Below are 22,900 nucleotides of genomic sequence, written 5' to 3' on the forward strand. Positions count from 1 at the left end.
AAGAAGGTTCAGAAACATTACTGGCCTAATGTAATTATATAGAATTCTTTCAAGGAACTTACAAATAGTGCTCAATAGTGTGACTGGGCAGTAGTTCTTAGGCTAGTCTTGTGCCTTGCTGGGCTTGAGTATTGCTATGATTTTTGACTGTTTCATTTTTGTGGGACTGAACCAGATATCATAATGTCAGAGAAAAAAATCAGCCAGTCATCTCTTTGTTTAGTTCCCACTATGCAGAAGAAATTCTGGGTGAATTCTGTCACTTCCCCCGAGTCTTTTCTGCTCTTAGAGTTTTAAGAGCAGCAGAAATTTTGGGTATAGAGAAAGTTCTTGAGAAGTCAGATTGTTCATTCGTGTTTATTTATTTTTTTTTTTTTTTTTTTTTTTTTTTTTTTTTTTTTTTTTTTTTTTTTTTTTTTTTTTAAAGCAATGTAAGTGTGCAGCTAATGTATCTTATATTAATTTTATCCGTTGGTGCTCCTGATGTGGACAGTAGATGTGGATGTTTGAAAATTGAGTGCCTCGGCAGTCTCTGTCCACCTAATTCATCTGGCTGTATTGAGGCTATCTGCTCTATCCAGGTCCCCACTTTTCAGAAATCTATGATACAGCTTATCAGTAGTTTCATTTCAACCTGGAATATATTGCTTCCAGTAGCCACTAGGGATGGCCTTCTTTCCTGCAGTTATAATAGCTCCAATGAGCCTCTCATAGTTTTTTGCTTTTGGGGGAATCCAACCAACACATTTGTCCAGATTTTTAGCACATACATCCCACTTTGCTTTTCTGAAGTTCCATCTAGGTCATGGAAAAAAATGAATTGAGTGGTATATTTGTCCATATTTCAATTAAGATTGGACTGTGTTGGCTGTGTGGGAAGTCTTGTTATACCAACCATGAACTTTGGAGAGGTAATTTATTTTCATTTGTTGTTACGAAGCATAGATCAGGATTATACTCCTGTCTCCAAGCTGCTGATGTGAACATTCCTTTATCCTTTTCATCAAACACCAAATATAAGCTATTGTCTTCTGCCCAATTTACAATGGCTCCACCATTTCCACCACTTTCCTTATATTTCCATTGAGTATGATGTCTGTTAAAATCTCTGAGATATACGAAGAGGTGCTGTGATACCAGATGACCAGCGGAGGCCAAGAGATAGCTGGGGGTTTTTATACATTAATTATTGTTAGTTCTCCTATTTTTACTGTAACTTCTTGGCTGTCATTGAGATCAGATACAGAGCATAGATGTGCATTCTTGACTGACGATCATACGTGTGCTGCCACTCTGTAAGCATGGTGGTACGTTGCTCATAGTAATTCAAAGCCAGGAATTTTTCTTCTCTAATTCATTTGTTCTTCATTTTCAGTATGAGTTTCCTGAACAACAACAACATCGATGTTATATTTTGATAAAATCTTCTGTAAGATTTGGCATTTTGATTTACTTATGCCTTCAATGTTGATTTGACATATCTTGATGACCGGTCCAAAGTTTACAGCTGGAGGGTCCTGAGAAGAACTGTGTGAGTCTATGTTTTGTGACAAATTCACTTTAGCCAGGAGATCTTTGAGATTTTCTGGCTGCCTCTGCTTCTTGGCTTTAGATATTTGCCTTGAAGTGACTGTTCTGTAGCACTACCCAGAGAACACATGTGACTTATGGAATGTCACGGATATGAACCATGTGATAAAGGAACAGGAACCATGGAGAGTTGGTGGCGGAAATGGTTGGTATTTTTTTATATTGGAGGGTAGGTTGTGGGTAATGGGCGAAAGGTGTTGGTCTATGAGAGAAGAAATTCTCTCAGTGGAAGCACAGTAACTGCTCACAAGGGAGCATCCCGGGTGGTTGGGTTTATGGTCTTTAGGAAGCATGTGATAGGTAGGAATGTGGGGAGTGGTAGGGGTGAGGAGAGTGATGGATTCTGGGGAGAGTTGGTTGATTGGCTGATTTGGGGAAAGAGACCAAACAGCGAGGTCACTGGTCCTATCGGATTAGGGGAGGATGGGCAAGGAAATTGACAGTGCCCTGTCAAAGGAACCATCCTAGCATTTCCTTGAAACGGTTTAAGAAAATTAACAAAAACCTAAATCAGGGTGGCTAGACACGGGTTTTAACCATCATCTTCCCGAATGTGAGTCCAGTGTGCTAACCCCTGTGCCACCTCACCCTCCAGGGAGAGGTTCTGGGATGGGTCTAAGGATCTGAGGAGAGACTGGAGATCCTGGTGGATTTCTGGAAGGGGGTCACTGTGACAGGGTTTGAAAGTGGATGAATCTGACAGCTGGCAGAGTCCTCCTTCCACGTAATCCTTGTGGTTCAAAACAACAATGGTGGAGACTTTGTCAGCAGGTAGGATTATGAGGTTGGGGTCAATTTTTAAATGGTGTATTGCAGTTCTTTCTGCAGATGTAAGGTTAATTTGCATGTTGAGATGTTTGAGGAATGATTGTGAGGCAAGGTTCAAGGTCAAGAAATTCTGGAAAGTTAACAGGGGGTGATTTGGGGGCAGTGGGGGTGGATGATGGTCGGATGGAGGAGTGAACTGAGTCAGGCAGGGTTCAACATTGGTCTTTGGTTGAGTCTGATTGGAGGGGTTGGTAGTGGAAAAGTGTTTCCACTGTAGGGATTGGAAGAAGGAGAGAAGGTCTTTGGTCCTGCATGATTGAATTTGAGGGGTGAGGTAAAAGGTGAGGCCTTTGGAAAGGGCTGATGCTTCTGTGGGGCTAAGACTTTTGGAGGAAAGGTTCATGACTGTGTTTTGAGGGAGTTTCCGAGGATGGGGTAAATGTAGTAGGTCTGTGAGACAGAGTTAGTCAGCTATGAAGGGACATGGGAGAGGTTTGGAGGTTATTGTAGAGGTAGTGTATAGTGGTAGTCCAAGGTGAGAGTGAACAGGATGGAGAGGTTTTTGAGGTGGTATTGTGCATGTTGCTCTAGTTCCTGGAGGACAAGAGTTTCAACATTTGACATGGAATCCAGGAATTTGGGATTGTATAGCAGGAGAATTGTGCAGATGGAGAGAAGGTACTGCAAAGGGGTTTGAGCCTGATTGATATGGTTTTGCAGGACTGTGTTGGTAAGGGTTAAGGATTGGCAGAATCTGAACAGATGACTGTCCATGCTGAAGAAATGGTGGCAGCTGGGGATGGGTAATTTGATGGTAAGGCCATTTGAGGAGAGTCCATAAGCCAAGTAACAACACAGGAACAGTATGTGGGCCTGGTTCTGGCTAGGTATAAGAAAACTTTTCTGTATTGACACAAAAGGAAGGAGCAAGGATCCGTAGTGGAGGATGAAAATGCCTAAAAATACATGAATAACGTAGAATTATGTTCAGAATTAAGTTCACATATTATCCTTTCCATTATAGTCTTGGCATTCTTAGAAAGCTGTATTTAGTTTGTTTAAGATGGTAGTAATTCACAATGGGTAAAAAGAAGAAAATTATCTTAGAAAAAATTATTCACTCATTGTTCAGTATGTTGGCCTTGCTCTTGGCATTGTGTTACTGCTTGGTTGTTAACTGTTCCTGCAGATTCTAAATCCCTAAACAGGAGAAGACACTTTTTTTGTAGATTCTTTTTTTTTCCTTACGATCAGTTTTTACCATGTATCCTATGGCTATAGCTATTTACTTCTCTGCCAGTAGCTTCTAATATTAGGTTTTCCTTATGAACATATTGATGCATTTTCAATTCTTTTGTCAGTGCTTTAGACATTGTACTTTATTTGTTTTTTGTATTGTAATAATAGAGTGAAACAATTATAAATACTCACAGAGACTTCTGAGCTAATGACTACTATAAACTTGATGAAGCATTTAATATTTAGTCCAAGTGACACTAACTATGCAATAAAGATATCTCTCTTAATTCTAATGTGCCTTTCTACTGCAATGCTCTGTGGTTATATATTGTCATTCAGATTAACTATGTTACCTTATATTTTGGTTTCCGTATGAATAGTGCTTTACAAGTACTTTGCATTTTACCATTTACTGCTAATGTGGCCCAATAACATTTTTTTTTTCCATTTCAGTCCCAGTTCCTGGTGGCAGTTACTATTAGCTACTTTTTGAAAAGTTATTTATTTTGTGTGAATAATAACATTATGAGGATTTATATTTTACTATTTACTTGTAATATGGTGCAAATAAACCATTTTTCAACTTGGGCTCACTGTCTGGTTGGCAGTTCATGTGAGCCACTTTTTGTAAAGCTGTTTATTGTATTCTGTACACACTGTTGGGTATTTCAACTATTTATATGGGCACAATACAGTGCCACTGACCTTATCCATTTACACCTTCTGATGGCGAGTGATATCAGTTAAGCTTTGGAATACCATCCTGCTATCAATTAAGTTCAAATACTGATGAGTAATACACATGAGTCCATACTCTGTATGAAGACTTTGTTCTTATTTTTGGTGTGTGTACTCCTGTACTTTATATAGCACGTTTTGTAAAATTCACTTTAACTGAAGCGTTGTTAGGTACATTGGTAGTGCTGACTGCATTCTTCCTCAGCAGATATTACTGATGATGGGCAGAGTGTGAAATGCAGCAATAAATCATTTGTGAACAGCAAAGTGTATAACTATCTCAGTGACCTATTCAGTAGTGAATAAAGATCCAAATAAGAAGCAATCTCCAACAAAAGCCTTAGAACTACTTAATCATGTGGAAATTACACCAAGCATAGCACTCCATTTCAAAAGCACAATTCTTAAAGAAAATGAAAAAGCTGTAAAATTGCTTAAAGGCTCTCAACTCTCTGGATATGATGGTGTATCAAGTTACTTTTACTTTACTTTACTTTACTTTACACGTGGCTAAGGCCTTATCGACCATACACCTGCTCTACGAGCCTCTTCCAATTATTTCTATCCAGGGAAATTGTTGTCCAATCAGAGTTGATGCCCATCCTAGCTGCATCTTCCCGGATATTCTCCATCCACCTAATTCGAGGTCTTCCTCTTCTTCTCTTTCCTTCTAATTTCTTAGTGGATGCTATTTTGGGTAGTCTGTTCTCCGGCATCCTTGCTACATGACCAGCCCAGTTCAGTCTTCTCTTCTTTAACATTTCCACAATGGTACTATGTTTGTACAGCTCCTGTAGTTCTTGATTTTTCCTTATCCTCCACTCCATGACATTTTCATCGAAGATTGGTCCAAATATTTTTCTTAGTATTTTTCTTTCAAATATCAACAGTTTTTCTTCATCTTTTTTCCTGAATGTAATAGCTTCACATCCATATAATGCTACTGGTACAATAGTTGACTGATAAAAACGGATTTTGAATTCAGTACTAAGTGATCTCATCCTTAAAATTTTGATACAGCTGTAAAAAGTTCTATTAGCTGCTGCTAGACGGGCGTCTATTTATATTTCTGCTCTATTGTCTCTGCTAAAAAGACTCCCTAAGTACTTGAAGTGGTCAACTGCCTTGAAAGTGAGACCATTTACGGTCAGTGGTGTATTCTTTTGGAGTTTTTTACTTATGACTAGATATTCTGTCTTTTCTTCATTCACATGAAGTCCAGCTTTCTCAGCTATTTTGTAATAATTTTGCATCATCCTGATTAATTCAGCTTTTGAAGTGCTTATTAAGGCTACATAATGGTGTATCAAGTAGGATTTTAAAATCATGTCCAGACTCAATCAGTCACATTTCGTGTTATTTGTGTGAACAGGCAATGCAAAGTGAGGTATATTTGGTTAGACTAAAACGTGCAATAGTGATGCTGGTTCATGAAAGCGGGGCAATGAATATAATATCCAGCTATCAGCCCACTTCTCTGCTGCCAATGTTCACAAAGGTATTTTAGGGAATAGTGTATGACAGGATTTATATCTGCACTACACAAAATCACTTACTGACACCTACACAGTTCGGCCTTCACAAGGGATTCTACACAGGTAGAGCTGTGTTTAGTGTAGAGGATGACATTCTAGGTGAACTAAATTTCAGAAGGTATCCAATGGGAAACTACTCACTGATGATGTTTGTATCTGACAACAGGGAATTATTTCAGACAAATTGTGATGTTCACAACTGTGACACAGAACAGGTCAAAAATTTCCACCAAGGCACTACAACTCTCACAAAAGTAAACAAGAGAGTTACTGACCCAGGTATAAAAGCATCAGCAGAAAAATGCTCCTATTGGAGCACAAAAAAGTGAATATCTTCCTCTTTATTAAAAGACTGACTGGAAAGTGGGGTACCAGTTGCCTCATTCTGTCTTCCTCAGCACCTTTAAAAATTTTCAAAAAAATTTTGGCATGTGAACTTATTCATGCTCTTTTTAACATGCAAGTCACCTCTCACTCCCACAAGCTGTCATAACTGTAACTTGCTCACATTTACAAGTCCATCACTGTAAGCCTCTCATGCAACTTACACTCCCAATTGCTCATTCTCTCTCACTCATTCAGCCCAAATCCTGGTCATTATCTCTTTGTGGCTATCAAACTGTCACTGTTACTGTCTCCTGCCTCACAGCCCCAGTCTCCGTTCTGTCCTACTACTATTGTCTCCTCTCACTGTCACTGTCTCCCTCTTGTTCTCTCTTACTGCTACTATCTCATTAATTCCTTCCCACTGCTGCTATCTCTTCTTACTGTCACTAACTCTCTCTTCTTCATTGTCACAGACTGTCTCTCATTATCACTGGATATCACCCGCTTCTGCTTTTTATTTCTCTTTATCCCTCTCCCACTGGCATTGTCTCCTTTACCCTTTTCCTAGCACTATTCTCTCACTGTCTACCATGTTCCACTGTCACTATGTCCCTCTCTTTCTCTTACACTGCCATTGTCTCCTTTGCCCTTTCTATTCCACACACAGTCTAGTAACTTTCAGTATTTATTACATCTCTGTCTCTTTCCCACTGTCACTATCTCCTTCTCTCGCAGCACAGAAATGTGTTAATATGTTTGCATGCCAATATTTTTGTGAAAATTTTTAAAGGTGCAAGGGAGGTAGAATGAGGCTTCTGGTACTCCACTTTTCAGTCAGAATCTTTTAATAAAGAGGAGCATATTCACCTTTTTCATGCTCTGATAGGAGCATTTTTCTGCTGGTTCCCTTCTTTTCCCTGTCACAGCAGGTAAAATTTTGATAGTTTGCTTGTGTGAAATTGAAATAATGCTGAACTAATTTTACATCTCACACTGGATTTTACATACACAGAAATTTTGGATGTGCTTCAGTATTACATCACAGAGTTGTCAGACCCTTCTGATGATAATGGAGATGCTTTACATCATATTCTTCTGTGCTATGTCACTTTATAAACTACATTTGTGCCTCACACCGCATTATCCATGCAAATTTTACAAGCACAAGAGGGGTAACATTGAACCTCTGTATCTCGAAACAAAGATATCTAGAAAATTTTCAGGGTTGTCCTAGACCAGAATCTAAGGAATATATCATGAAAATTACAGCTGTCTGCTGTGCATAATCTTCTTGGAATCCACGACTGGGGATGGTCAGCTGCTGGCAGCGAAAAACACATTTCTCTGGGCTTTCCTCAGCGACCTTTCATGAATTTATGCAAATGGATCATTCATTCAATTTTTTCATTCATTCACAGGTATACCTGTCAGTTTAATTAAATCACAGGTTTGTCATGGATATACCCATCACTACTCAGTCTATTTAATTTTTACTTGCATATTTTACATGTATGAATACTATAACTTTGAATCTCTGTATCTGGGAAGGGGATAGAGATATTTGTTGTTTGAGATCAGGATCATACAAATACATTGTAAAAATTTCAGCCATTGGCTGTGCATAGTCATCTTCGAATCCTCGGCTGGGTTTTGGTCTGCTAGTGAAAGTGATAATATAGTAAAAAAACCATTTTTTGGGGAGTTTTTCTGAGGGACTGGCCATTAACTAATGGTGCCTCCATAAGTCTCATCAAGCCCACTGTAGACCACAAAATGTAAAATGAACAAACCAATTTGCTATATTTGCCTATGCAAGAGGAGGTGTTTAATATTCATACTTTGACCTTGTACAGTAGGACAGTGACACTTAAGATGGTACTTCTAATGAGTATAAAAATGGTCCCTAGCCCAAGGGCTATCCAAAACACTTGACCCTACCTTTTTAGCACTATTAGAACCTGAGGTACGAGCATAGTAAAATCCCATTGTTATGAGCAGCGTGTTGGAAGATATTGGTAAGTGTGCTGTCACATGCATACCAATACAACAAGCCTCCCACAGTATAAAAAAGAAATTACTAATGTACAGGCATTCAAAAGGACACTAAAAATGTTCCTCATAGATCAACCTCTTTATAAAATGAATAAATTCTCATAGTTATAAGGCGAACATTTATGTAAGAATAGAGAAAACCAATTAGGTAAAAATACACTCTTATAAGAAAAATGTGATACTTTTACTTATGTTCTGAAAACAAAATTTTGTATTTTAACTTAAATTATGATAATTAATGTATATTTATTTTTAAGATAAAAACGTGTACTTTCATTTAGTCTACTCTTTCAAATATACCGTTTTAAACTTACCCCAATTAACCGCATGTTGTAATATTAAATGCAATCTACTGTTCTTAAAAATGCGTAACATAGTATATATGTGATATATAAAACTCTCATGTAATACTATATTGTTTCACTTGAAAAAGAAAAGAAAAAAAAATAGCACAGATCAATTGGGAATTTATACCTAATAGTCTCTGCCTCCTGAACAATAGAAACCACTGGAGACAGGCTAATGCCATGAAGTGGTCGGCTTATTTCCTGCATGTTGGCGAGAGCTGTTGATGAATTTCCATTTATATAAGCCATGGTGGAAAGAAGCAGTGCTCTGGCTGTCTGATTAGCCACGGGTCCATCGAATACGTCTGACAATTCTGTCAACAATGGCTCCACTTTTGTTTCCAGTAGATTTTCTATGGCAGCAGTCTATGAAAGAAAGAAACAAATAATATCTGCTTTATTAACAGAAAAAAACATTCCCATACATTAGAGACCACAAAGTAATGAGTTATAAAAAAAAAAAAAAAAAAAAAAAAAAAAGTTCAAATGTGTGTGAAATCTTATGGGATTTAACTGCTAAGGTCATCAGTCCCTAGGCTTACACACTACTTAACGTAAATTATTCTAAGGACACACACACACACACACACACACACACACACACACACACACACACACACACCCATGCCTGAGGGAGGACTCGAACCCCCGCTGGGGCCAGCTGCACAGCCCATGACTGCAGTGCCTTAGACCACTTGGCTAATCCCGTGCGGCTGAGTTATCAAAATGTCTGATTAAGCTGATGCTCAAAATTTATTGTAGTTTGCAACAGATATTTTCCCCCTCAAATTAACAATCTTTAGTTGCTGTGTTTCTCAAATGTTAAAAATTCAGTGAAAATATTTCATTATGACAACTCTATAAACAGTATCCACAATTCTTGCGTTGTGGCTTCTGCTGTGTGGCATATATACAGTGTTGTATTCATTGTGCATTAGCATGAATAGAACTTAAGTAGAACTTATAGTATGAGACTAATGAAATCAGTCTACTTTGCAGTGAAACTATATTATCGTTATTGGCCTTTACTCGTAGGTTTGTCAGTAAAAAAATTACTGGAAAGCTTAGACTTTTGAACAAGGGCAACTAGCCATATAAGGAGAATCACAAATAGGGCATGCTACATTCAGTGTACCATTTAAAACAGCACAGATGCCACAGTTTCAGATCAGCGATTTGCAACCAAGCTCAGAACATGTTTGAAGGGTTCAAAATAAATGTGTCACTTAAGTGCATCACAAATAATGTGAAGTGTGATTATGAAGAACAGCAGTTTTGTGATACCTGTTGGTGTTAATGAAGGTGTCTAGGAGTTACTCTCAGCTGTGTGCAGAGATGTTGATCCACAACATGAGTCGTGTGATCTAGTATTGTCATCTTGCAAGATGAAATAATTAGCAAGTAACTGGTATAAGGACTCATATGACCACTGAGTACGTCAACACTGCAGACTGGATTTTACAGAGCCACACATAAACACTGAGAGTCATATCCATTCACCTAAATCCATACCAAACCACACAGGGACACTGACTTATCTGAAGGCATCACTTTTACAGATGTTTGATGGATAATGATAGTCATCATTACATTAGTACTTGTTCCATAGATCATGAATATGATATTTTATAATGATGTGAAATGTGTCCGTTTTCTTTACACATATTCGGTTACTACTTCATATTTAAAAATTCATCTATTGAGTAGGAGGTGTTGTCATCGAGAAATTCTTTAATGTGCTTTTAAATGTTGGTCAGCTATCTGCCAGACTTTTAATACTATTGGCAAATGACCAAAGATTTTTGTGGCAGCATAATTCACCTCCTCTGTGCCGAAGTGAGATTTAACTCAGAATAGTGAAGATCATCCTTTCTTCCAGTACTGTAGCTCTGAACTTCACTATTATTGCAGCTATGCACTTCACTATTGTTTTTGAACTGAGATGGATTATTAATAACAAATTTGATAAGTGAGTATATGTATTGTGATGGTACTACGAATATCCCGAGTTCCTTAAGTAAATGCAAGGTGATCTTGGTTGGGTTTGAGCTATTATTCTGATTACTTGCTTTTGTGCAATTAATATTTTCTCTCTTAATGATGAATTACCCCAAAATATGATGCCATATGAAAGCAGTGAATGAAAACAGGTATAGTGCAATAATTTACTGATATGTTTATCACCATAATTTGCAATAACCCTAATAGCGTATGCAGCTGAACCTAACCACATCAGCAGATTATTAATGTGATTCTTCCAATGCAGTTTCTCATCAGTGCACAAGATTCTGTTCAATCTATATTTATCAATGGTGTTATGACATTTACTGCATGGAACTGTATGTACTGTGTTTTCTCAGAATTTAGTTAGAGTCCATTTGCAGAGAACCACTTAATAATTTTCTGAAAGACATTATTTACAATTCTTCAGCAAATCATTAACATATATTAAGAATAATAAGAGACCCGAGACTGAACCCTGTGGGATGCCATCCTTGATACCTTCCCAGTTACAGGACTCTGATTTTTGCAGACTATCTTTACTGTTAATTTCAACATTCTGCATTCCTCCAGTTAAATATGAATTAAACCTTCTGTGCACTGTCTCACTCATATCACAATACTTAAGCTTATCTAGAATAATTTCTCGCCTAATCAAAACATCTTCCAATACTTGTACGTAATTCACACCAAAGGCAAGGGCAACAATATATGTCTGGTAGACATGGAGAGCTGCATTCTTAACAGATATTGACAGAACTTACTTTTTGACTGACTTGTCATTTTTGGTTATATCACAATTTTCATACACAAACATGAACTTTGTTTTGAATATGTTGTTGATTCTGTGTCTTTGATATTAGTCTGTATTGTGGTTATAAAGAAATTCTTGACTCATCAACATATATGTCTGGACATCCATTTGCAAATATTTTAGTTGCTAAGATTGGTATACTACTGAAAGTCAGGGGCTAAGAATCTAATTTTTATTTATCTTCTCAGTTTATGCAGGACCTCCTGAACCAAAACTAACTGGTCACAGGAGGAGTCACTCCATACACATTTCCAAAAATGCTGATCAGGGGACAAGGAGAAGAAGAAAAAAGAAGAAGATGAAGACAAAAATATGAAAATAAGAGTTTTGCGATAGTATCTGCTTCCAAGCAACACAGTAGATTGCAAGGATCTGAATGTCTGTGAGAAACTTCTATACAGAGAAAAAGGAGTGTGCACAAGGAAATTTTTTCAATTTGCATTTGAAAATCTGGGGTTTTTCATTCAAATTTTTGATTTCTGCTGGAAGCCTGTTGAAAATCTAGCCTGCAGAACAGCACAAATATTTCTCTACAATGATAAAATGTTAATCAAGTGCATTTGTTTTTCAAAAAGCTCCAAGTGCTGCCATTGGTATAATGCTTAAATACAGCACCACCAGACAGATACTGATAGCAAGAACAACTTCTGTTTATTGAAAGTTACCAACAAAATCTTTGGGGCTGGAGCAGTGTGGGGACCAAAGGCACAATTCTGACTGTACAGTAATCCACAATAACTTAACCCCCTCCCTTTCCATACAATTTGCTTTTCTTGTCCATGACAACATAAGCCTTCTTGTGTCAGTGATAGGATTAGTCAGACTCCACAGTGACATGCTTTGTCAAGAGGTGTTTGTGAATTACACAATTAAAACCAATTTATTTTGTTTTTCGTATCACAAGCAAACAGTATGCAATATATGTCATACATATCACACTCACCCTGTTTTTGACACTTGAAATAAGATCATCAATGTTCGCTGTGGCTTCAACAAACTGGAGTAGCCCATTGTGAACATCATCATTTCCATACAGCGCTACACCCACTGCACCACTGTTGAAAAAAAAACAGAAGGGAAAAAGAGAGATTTAAATCTGTGACAATTCACTAGAGCTTACACAGGTCAGTTTTGATGAAAAACAGAATAATATTCATAGATGTTATTGGTTACCTGACTGGTATAATCTTCCTGTGTGTGAAAGTAATTAAATACTGTAACAATACCAGAGAAGGAAAGTTGCTACTCACCATATAACAGAGATGGTGAGTTGTGATAGGCACAACAGAAAGATTCACACAATTAAAGCTTTCGGCCATTAAGGCGTTTGTCAGTGTAGACACACATACACACACACATACCACATGCACACACACACACACACACACACACACACACACACACACACACACACACGGAAATGCAACTTGCATACATGTCTGCAGTCTCAGAGAGCTGTGGTTTCAGCTCTCTGAGACTGCAGACTGTGTGCAAGTTGGGTTTACAAGAGTGTCTGTGTGTGTGTGTGTGTGTGTGTATGTGTGTGTGTGTGTGTGTGTGTATGTGTGTGTGTGTGTGTGTGTGTGTGCATGTGGTATGTGTGTGTGTATGTGTGTCTACACAGACACACACACACACACACACACACACACACACACACGGAAATGCAACTTGCATACATGTCTGCAGTCTCAGAGAGCTGTGGTTTCAGCTCTCTGAGACTGCAGACTGTGTGCAAGTTGCGTTTACAAGAGTGTCTGTGTGTGTGTGTGTGTGTGTGTATGTGTGTGTGTGTGTGTGTGTGTGTGTGTATGTGTGTGTGTGTGTGTGTGTGTGTGCGTGTGGTATGTGTGTGTGTGTGTATGTGTGTCTACACTGACAAAGGCCTTAATGGCCGAAAGCTTTAACTGTGTGAATCTTTTTATTGTGCCTAGAGTGACTCAGCATCTCCGCTATATGGTGAGTAGCAACTTTCCTTCTCTAGTATTGTTACATTCCATCCTGGATTTTCCATTGTTTAATTAAATAGTCTAATTTATTTCGGATAGCTGAAAGCAGAAATTAATTGGAAACTTCCTGGCAGACTGAAACTGCATGTTGAACCAGGACTCAAAGCTTTGTGTTTCACGGGCAAGTTGTCTATCAACTAAGCTATCCAAGTACAATGAACGACTGGCCCTCACAGCTTTACTTCTGCCAGTATCTAATCTCCTACCTTCCAAACTTCACCATTCTCCTGCATACATTGTGGGACCAGTAGTCCTGGAATAAAGGATAGCTCAGAGATTTGCTCATGAAATGCAAAGGTCCCAGGTTTGAATCCCAGTATGGCACACAGTTTTAATCTGCAAGGAAGTTTCAGATCTGCATACAATCCATCACAGAGTAAAAATTCATTCTGGAAACAATCCCCCAGATGGTGGTTTAGCCATGTTGTTGCAGTACACTTTCTTGCAGGAGTGGCCTCCAAGGTATGAAGGAGCAATTCTGTGAAATTTGGAAGGTAGGAGAAGAGGTAATGGCGAAATAAAGCTGTGAGAGCAGATCGTGAGTTGTGCTTGGGTAGTTCAGTTGGCAGAGCACTTGCTTGTGAAAGGCATAGGTCTCCGGTTTAAGATCCGGCTCAGAACACAGTTTTAATCTGTCAGTAAGTTCCAAATCAGTGCTCCCTCCAATGTAGAGCAAAAATTCATTCTGGAAAGGAATTAATTTGCCCATTATGTGACACATTATGCTTTTCGGGGAATCAATAGGAAAATGAACTGACATTTGTTTCCATTCAAGAAAAATAAAAACATGGTTTAAAACACAAAGCTTAGGTCACACAAGCATAAAGAATAGAAAATCAAGCAAAAACAAATTAAAAAATCAGTATGTATGTATGTATGATATGTGTAATCCAAGGGAAGCATGTAGAAATCCCAACAATATTTGGTACAGAACACTGTGTAAACAAATTTCCAGTTTTTGAGAATCTGAATAATTTTATGTATAGTGCAACATATACATACTGTAACAGGCACTTTTACTTTCTTTTATTCTGTGAAACAACATCTACTATCAACACTTTATGGTTTGTAATTAGTCATAACACTGTGCTATGTCTGTGTTAATTATATCAGAGATCACACTGCTCAGAGAGTAAGGTGCTTTCTAAATCTCTTTCGAATATATATTAAACCAGATACATCACTTGCAGTACCCATAGCTTACAGTTTGTGTTCAGTCTAATTTCCTATGTGGTTATGCTTTGATTTAACCAATAAGCATATGGCTTAATATTTAATTTCTTTTCTTCCTTTTCTCTTAGCAAGAGCTGCTTTCATGTGGAGCTTTCACAATATGATATTGTTATGTATTGCAGCCATGCAGGGTCTTATTGGAGGGTATGGTTGCTGGTCACAAACAGCTGGGAGATGCATTAATGACTGTTTGACTAGCTTCATGTGGTTGCTGTGAACACATTTGCCCCTCCCCCCTCATCCCCCAGCTCCTTGCTTCCATCAGACATAAGTTGCCTCTCCACAGGCTCTTGATAAGACCATTAAAAATAAATCAAAATCTAGTGATCACAAAAGTAAATAGCTTTTTGTTCTTTTAAAATAAGTACTATATACACATTCCTTTATAACACAAATACATTTCTAAATCTTATTCTGTTACTAAATATTAATACTAGAAACATTTCCATGTAAGGTAATTTTAGAGATCTTTAAAAGCTTTTGGTGAATATACACACATCAAAAAAAGTTTTGGAAAACTGCAGTTCCCAGAACTCCTGAAGATAGACGTTGACTGTGGATATTGTATCACAGATACAGTCCCTTTGACTGTTCAGAGATGTTACTAAACTTGCCCAAAAATGTAAATAACCATGCATGAGCAGCACCTGTTAGACGGAGGGGGTCCGCCAGCCAATCAGTTCCAGTCATTCCACCAGGAAGGAGGTACACAGCTTGTGTTCTCTGTAGTTCAACCATGCCTAGATGGTCAATACCGCAGTTTGATCGCATCCACATTGTACTTTGTGTAAGGAAGGGTTCTCAACAAGGAAAGTATCCAGGCGTCTCAGAGTGAACCAAAGCGATGTTGTTTGGACATGGGAGATATACAGAGAAGTCACATATACAGAGAGACAGGAACTGTCAATGACATGCCTTGCTCAGGCTGCCCGAGGACTACTACTGCAGTGGATGACCGCTAACTGCAGATTATGGCTCAGAGGAACCCTGACAGCAATGCCACCGTGTTGAATAATGCTTTCGTGCAGTCACAGGACATCATGTTACAACTCAAACTGTGCACAATAGGCTGCATGATGCGCAACTTCACTCCCGACGTCCATGGCGAGGTCCATCTTTGCAAACACACCACCTTGCAATTTGGTACAGATGGACCCAACAACATGCCGAAAGGACTGCTCAGGATTGGCATCACGTTCTCTTCACCAATGAGTGTCACACATGCCTTCAACCAGACAATCATCTGAGACATGTTTGGAGGCAACCCGGTCAGGCTGAACACCTTAGACACACTGTCCAGCGATTGCATCAAGGTGGACGTTCCCTGCTGTTTTGAGGTGGCAGTATGTGGGGCCGACGTACGCTGTTGGTGGTCATGGAAGGCACTGTAAGGGCTGTACGATATGTGAGTGCCATCCTCCGACTGATAGTGCGAGCATATTGGCGAGGCATTGGTCTTCATGGACGACAATTCGCGGCCCCATCATGCACATCTTGTGAATGACTTCCTTCAGCATAATGACATCACTCGACCAGAGTGGCCAGCATGTTCTCGAGATATGAAACCTATCAAACATGCCTGGGACAGATTGAAAAGGGCTGTTTATGGACGATGTGACCCACCAACCACTGAGGGATCTACGCAGAATCGCCATTGAAGAGTGGGTCAATCTGAACCAACAGTGCTTTGATGAACTTGTGGATAGTATGCCGCGACGAATACAGGCATGCATGAATGCAAGAGGATGTGCGACTGGGTATTAGAGGTACCAGTGTGTACAGAAATCTGGACCACCACCTCTGAAGGTCTCGCTGTATGGTGGTACAACATGTGGTTTTCATGAGCAATAAAAAAGGCGGAAATGATGTTTATTATGTTGATCTCTATTCCAATTTTCTGTACAGGTTCCGGAACCGAGGTGATGGAAAACTTTTTTTGAATCACAATTAATAACAAAAAATGACAGTGTGAAAGTTTTATATTATATATGTGTCCACAAACAATCTGTCTGCAGAATAATTGGGAATGTGAGATTAGAAACCACCACTGACACCAGTATCAAATATTGCGCTAGTTAGTACAAATGTGTTAGAAATGGAAACTTTTCAATCAAGTTCCCATCTAACTGGGTTAAGTACCACCCAGGCCTGCCTTACTTTAAGCAACATGTAGGAATTTGGGATATGCCTGAGTGGGCACAGGTACATTTTGCTGCTGTACATGACAACATCTAATGAGCATATTTTGTCCATGATGAATATGTCAAAAACAGCCTGGCCTCCAAGGATTTTTTAATAGAGTGTCATCTCAAAAGTGAAGCGTACAACAACATTGGCATTGAAAAACTGGAGCAGTGGATCATATAGTCTTATCAAGGATTATGAAATGTTCCAGGGATGTCTAAAAGATTTCTTAACTCACTTCCAAATGTGAGCACGAAACGTGCAACATCACCAATAACAGATAAGAGTTTCGAGTGTTCAGTAATTTGTGACATGTAACGTATTGAAGTAGTATCATCTTTCCTGTTAATGTACATTTTGGGTGGAATATGAGCCCAGCTACATGTGGACTCAACTGAAGAGTTCACATTTCAAGTACATTTGTACTGACCAGGACATGAGTGGTGCCTCATATACACAGTCATTTCACAGATGGCTCATTTGCGGTGCCATGTTTACTGGAAGATTTTTGATTCTATAAGTATCATCATATACACTCTGTAACACTGATGTATTGTGCTACTCAGCTACAGAAAACGTGGACATTGTGCTGCATATCCACAGAACATGTGGGGGCAAAAGTAGCAGCTAGTTCAACCCTCTGATAAAGGGAGACTGCTCTAATAAAATTTAATCAATACTTTTGATTACAAATTTAGCTTCGTTTTTAGATTACGATCTATTGATGTAAGTCATGGGCTAATCAGCCCAGTAATTTACAAGTCGAATTAATTAACTGCCCATTAAATGCTATCAAATGAATGTTCCCTGGCAATTAGGGACCTCCGTACGCTTGCCTAACAACACGACTCCCCGCTTGTCAAACTGGATATCAAGTTCAGTCACTGAGGCTAGAGAAAAACTAAGATGGTATGAGTATGCTATGTTAAATGACTTTAGCAATAAAAAATTAAAAGAAGAGTTCAAAAAGTATCAGAAATACTATGTAGACCTCCTAATTTCAGAAAAACAGAAACATTTTGAAAGTGTCATTCAGAACTCAAATAATATCTCCAAAACATCATGGTCACTAGTAAATAGAGAAATAGGTAAATCTGGGAACCATACAACTGAAAATCACTTGCTGATAAACAGCACAATAGAAACTGATCAGAATAAGATAGCAGATCTATTTAACAATTACTTTGCTTCTGTTGGCTCCAGCATAAACAATCAGCTTAAAAATCATAAATACAAATTCAGAGGAACACCAGTGTCAGGAAGTATATTTTTGATGCCAACAAGTAAAGAAGAAATAATTAAAATAGTGAGTAGCTTAAAGAATTCCCATCCAGCAGGATGTGATGGTCTTAGTCTGGACACTCTTAAGAAATGTATACATAAAATTGCATCACCTTTATCAACAGTTATCAATTCTCACACGAAAGATGGTCTATTTCCAGATGAGTTGAAAATTGCCCGAGTTGTGCCTATTTTCAAAAAAGGAAACGGGAATTTAGTAGAAAACTTTCGACCCATTTCTGTTCTTCCAATAATATCCAAAATCTTTGAGAAAGTAATATACATAAGAATCTGGAACTTCCTAGTATGCAAAAAAGTGATTTCTAAGGGGTAGCATGGGTTTGTCAAGGGGTCATCCACCATTACAGCAGCATCCAACTTAATCGAAGGTGTCACTCAATCAATAGATAATAAAGAACATGTATGTGGCATCTTTCTAGACTTACAAAAAGCATTTGACTGTGTTGATATGACCATATTGCTGGACAAACTGTGGAACTATTGCATTCGAGGCACAGCCCATAATCTGATGAGGTCCTACTTGACAAATAGGAAGCAGTTTGTGTCTATTAGCACTACAGAGGGAACATACAAATCAAACACCACTTACATAAACTTTGGTATCCCACAGGGGTCAATATTAGGACCACTTCTTTTTATTATCTATGTAAATGATATTCAGTCCGTAACAAACCATGCAACAGCTATCTTATATGCAGATGATACCACGTTAATACGCAGCAATCCAAGCTATTCACAGCTCGAAGTGGAATCCAATACTGCAGCAGGCTTAATTCTGCAGTATTTTAATGAAAACAAACTGAAATTAAACACAAATAAATCTGTCTATATTGAATTTGATCTTGGGAGGCAAAAAACTCATGAAAACCAAATCTTAATGGGTGACAAATACATTAAAAAACAATACTCGACCAAATTTCTTGGCCTGACACTAGATGCAGAGTTAAACTGGTCTGATCATGTGAATGATATTTGCAAAAAGCTATGTACTACCATATATGTCCTAAGAAAACTGACACCTTTTTGCAACATTACCACTCTGAGGCAAATACACTCCTGGAAATGGAAAAAAGAACACATTGACACCGGTGTGTCAGACCCACCATACTTGCTCCGGACACTGCGAGAGGGCTGTACAAGCAATGATCACACGCACGGCACAGCGGACACACCAGGAACCGCGGTGTCGGCCGTCGAATGGCGCTAGCTGCGCAGCATTTGTTCACCGCCGCCGTCAGTGTCAGCCAGTTTACCGTGGCATACGGAGCTCCATCGCAGTCTTTAACACTGGTAGCATGCCGCGACAGCGTGGACGTGAACCGTATGTGCAGTTGACGGACTTTGAGCGAGGGCGTATAGTGGGCATGCGGGAGGCCGGGTGGACGTACTGCCGAATTGCTCAACACGTGGGGCGTGAGGTCTCCACAGTACATCGATGTTGTCGCCAGTGGTCGGCGGAAGGTGCACGTGCCCGTCGACCTGGGACCGGACCGCAGCGACGCACGGATGCACGCCAAGACCGTAGGATCCTACGCAGTGCCGTAGGGGACCGCACCGCCACTTCCCAGCAAATTAGGGACACTATTGCTCCTGGGGTATCGGCGAGGACCATTCGCAACCGTCTCCATGAAGCTGGGCTACGGTCCCGCACACCGTTAGGCCGTCTTCCGCTCACGCCCCAACATCCTGCAGCCCACCTCCAGTGGTGTCGCGACAGGCGTGAATGGAGGGACGAATGGAGACGTGTCGTCTTCAGCGATGAGAGTCGCTTCTGCCTTGGTGCCAATGATGGTCGTATGCGTGTTTGGCGCCGTGCAGGTGAGCGCCACAATCAGGACTGCATACGACCGAGGCACACAGGGCCAACACCCGGCACCATGGTGTGGGGAGCGATCTCCTACACTGGCCGTACACCACTGGTGATCGTCGAGGGGACACTGAATAGTGCACGGTACATCCCAATCGTCATCGAACCCATCGTTCTACCATTCCTAGACCGGCAAGGGAACTTGCTGTTCCAACAGGACAATGCACGTCCGCATGTATCCCGTGCCACCCAACGTGCTCTAGAAGGTGTAAGTCAACTACCCTGGCCAGCAAGATCTCCGGATCTGTCCCCCATTGAGCATGTTTGGGACTGGATGAAGCGTCGTCTCACGCGGTCTGCACGTCCAGCACGAACGCTGGTCCAACTGAGGCGCCAGGTGGAAATGGCATGGCAAGCCGTTCCACAGGACTACATCCAGCATCTCTACGATCGTCTCCATGGGAGAATAGCAGCCTGCATTGCTGCGAAAGGTGGATATACACTGTACTAGTGCCGACATTGTGCATGCTCTGTTGCCTGTGTCTATGTGCCTGTGGTTCTGTCAGTGTGATCCTGTGATGTATCTGACCCCAGGAATGTGTCAATAAAGTTTCCCCTTCCTGGGACCACGAATTCACGGTGTTCTTATTTCAATTTCCAGGAGTGTATATTTTGCACTATTTGAATCCCATCCAAGTTATGGGATAGAGGTATGGGGATCCAGCAGTAAAGATAATATGAAAAGTGTACTTACCTTACAAAAGAAGGCACTTAGAATTATGGGAAAGATATTTGTTTAAAGAATTTAAAATACTAACTGTTCATAACCTGTCTGTGCTGAAGATAATCATTATGGCAGTAAACAGTAACAAAACACTTAATAAAGAAATACACGATCACAACACTAGAGGTAGAGATATACCCCACATCATCTCTCATAGAACAACACTTTATGAGAAAAGCCCTCACTATGCAGGCATAAAACTACTGAATTGCTTCCATCCTAATATCTCCAAATTGCCCATTACAAAACTAAAAATGAAATTAAAATTATGGTTCCTAAACAATCCTGTATATTAAATAGATGAGTTTCTAGATTTAGTACACTCGTATGATGGTAGACCATCTATCTAAAAATATATGTAATCTCAGGTCTTAGACTGTGTCACAAACTGTAAATATTTGAATGTCAGATATGAATACTGTGTTACAAACTGTAGATTCCTTAATCTAAGTATGGCAATAACAATTTTTTATGTATAGTCCATATATGTAACTCTGTTCTCTCAACTAAATTTAGAAAAAGTTGTGTAGATAAAAGTGACAGCCAATAATATGTAATCCTAGTAAGTAAGGCTCTGACTTATCCAGAAGACTGGAACAAAAAAAACCTTTTTTTGTAATCAGTTGATGTTGGATCAAAATAAAAAAATAAAAAGATTATAATTTTCTGTCGCCTGGTTTGATTAATATAGAACTGGTACAATGTGGCTTGTTACTAGAAGGCTAAAATAGCTGTTAGTTTGAATCTAAGTTCGTCTTCGTCAGCGTTGGAGGGACACATGCCCCGCGCGCCGTTTTTGCGGACGATCCGTTGTTCTAGGAGTCCGAACTGTGAGGGCGCCGGCACTAACGTCACGGGCAGCAACGAATGCGCGAGGGCCGCACCTGTTAGGTTGGTCACACACGGAGCTCTACCTCCTGTCGGCGGAGGCAGATAGTGTCGTTGGATCTCGGGATACAAAAGTGACGGCAGACGCTCTCGACTTCCCAGTCGAAGCCAGTGCATCAAGTTCGTGACCATGGTCCGCGAGCGGCCCGCCGCCATTACGGACAGACGTGCATGCTTGTTATGCTGGTAGCGGCCATTGATGGCGCGACACAATACAGCACGGCCAGTAATCAGTTTCCGTGTGCTAATCGGTACGCCAAACGGTTCGTGCGGGAATCATGTTTCCGTAAAAACAGTCTCAGCCGCCCCCGGCTGAGCTGGTCTCGTCAGTTCTTATGACTTTTGGTGTTTCAGCTACCTCTCAGCGCACGGTCTCTCTTAATGCAGGGGTGGACCAATCAATAAAAAACCCTGCAGCAACCCGGCTCTTGCCAGTTTCTTCACTTTGTTGGCGAGTAGTAACCATTACTCACGTTTAACAGGCTACCGTTCATTTGAAATGTTGTCCTGACTCGATATGCAGCATCATACCAGAACTGTCTTTCTGTTTTCTTGGTCTGCGGATTCCCCCTGTTGTCTTTTTCTTTATCGATTAATCACTGTAACCGAGCTAGACGGGACAGAGCCTGGTGTCATCAGAAGAATATCAGGTGAGATTTAACATCGCCAGTTATTAGGAAACAAGAAAAACGGACAGTCAGATTAATTGTACAATCGTTCTTCATTCAGCTTCGTAAACCCCCTTTAAAAAAAAAAAAAAAAAAAAAAAAAAAGAGAGAGAGAGACACACTATAAAGGAATTATCTGAATGTGACGGATATCAGTAAATGTGATGTACATGTTCAGACAAACAGGTGATTACAGTTACGGAAAAATTTGATGATTTTTTCAAGCGAAAGGGATTCACACATTGATCAAGTCAATAACGCATTCGTCCACCTCTGGCCATTATACGAGCAGTTATTCGGCTTAGCATTGACTGACAGAGCTGTTGCAAGTCCTCCTGGGGCGCATCGTGCCAAATTCTTTCCAATTGGCGAGATACATCATCAATATCATGAGATGTTTGAAGGTCCCTGCCCATAATGCTCTGAACGTTCTCAACTGTGGAGGGATCTGGCGATCTTGCTGGCCAGTATATGGTTCGGCCATGCCTGAAGACAAGTAGTAGAAACTCTCGCTGCATGCGGATGGGCATTACTTTGCTGAAATGTAAGCCAGGATGCCTTGCCATGAAGGGCAGGAAACCGGCATGTAAAACATCGTCATGTGCCTCTATACT

The 22,900-nt window shown here is 39.9% G+C and overlaps 1 protein-coding gene across 2 annotated transcripts in view; it reads right to left on the reverse strand.

Moving 5' to 3' along the window:
- The window catches only part of LOC126458255 (protein tweety), a 1,040,173-nt gene that overhangs the window by 18,923 nt on the left and 998,350 nt on the right, over window positions 1–22,900 (reverse strand). For both annotated transcript variants that reach the window (XM_050095170.1, XM_050095169.1), the window contains exons 5-6: window positions 12,355–12,466; window positions 8,724–8,962 (exon numbers count right to left, since the gene is read on the reverse strand). In XM_050095170.1, the coding sequence (XP_049951127.1) occupies window positions 8,724–8,962; window positions 12,355–12,466 (351 nt within the window). The remainder of the gene's footprint in view (window positions 1–8,723; window positions 8,963–12,354; window positions 12,467–22,900) is intronic.

The sequence above is a fragment of the Schistocerca serialis genome, chromosome 2 (assembly GCF_023864345.2).
Source record: "Schistocerca serialis cubense isolate TAMUIC-IGC-003099 chromosome 2, iqSchSeri2.2, whole genome shotgun sequence".
Lineage (NCBI taxonomy): Eukaryota > Metazoa > Arthropoda > Insecta > Orthoptera > Acrididae > Schistocerca > Schistocerca serialis.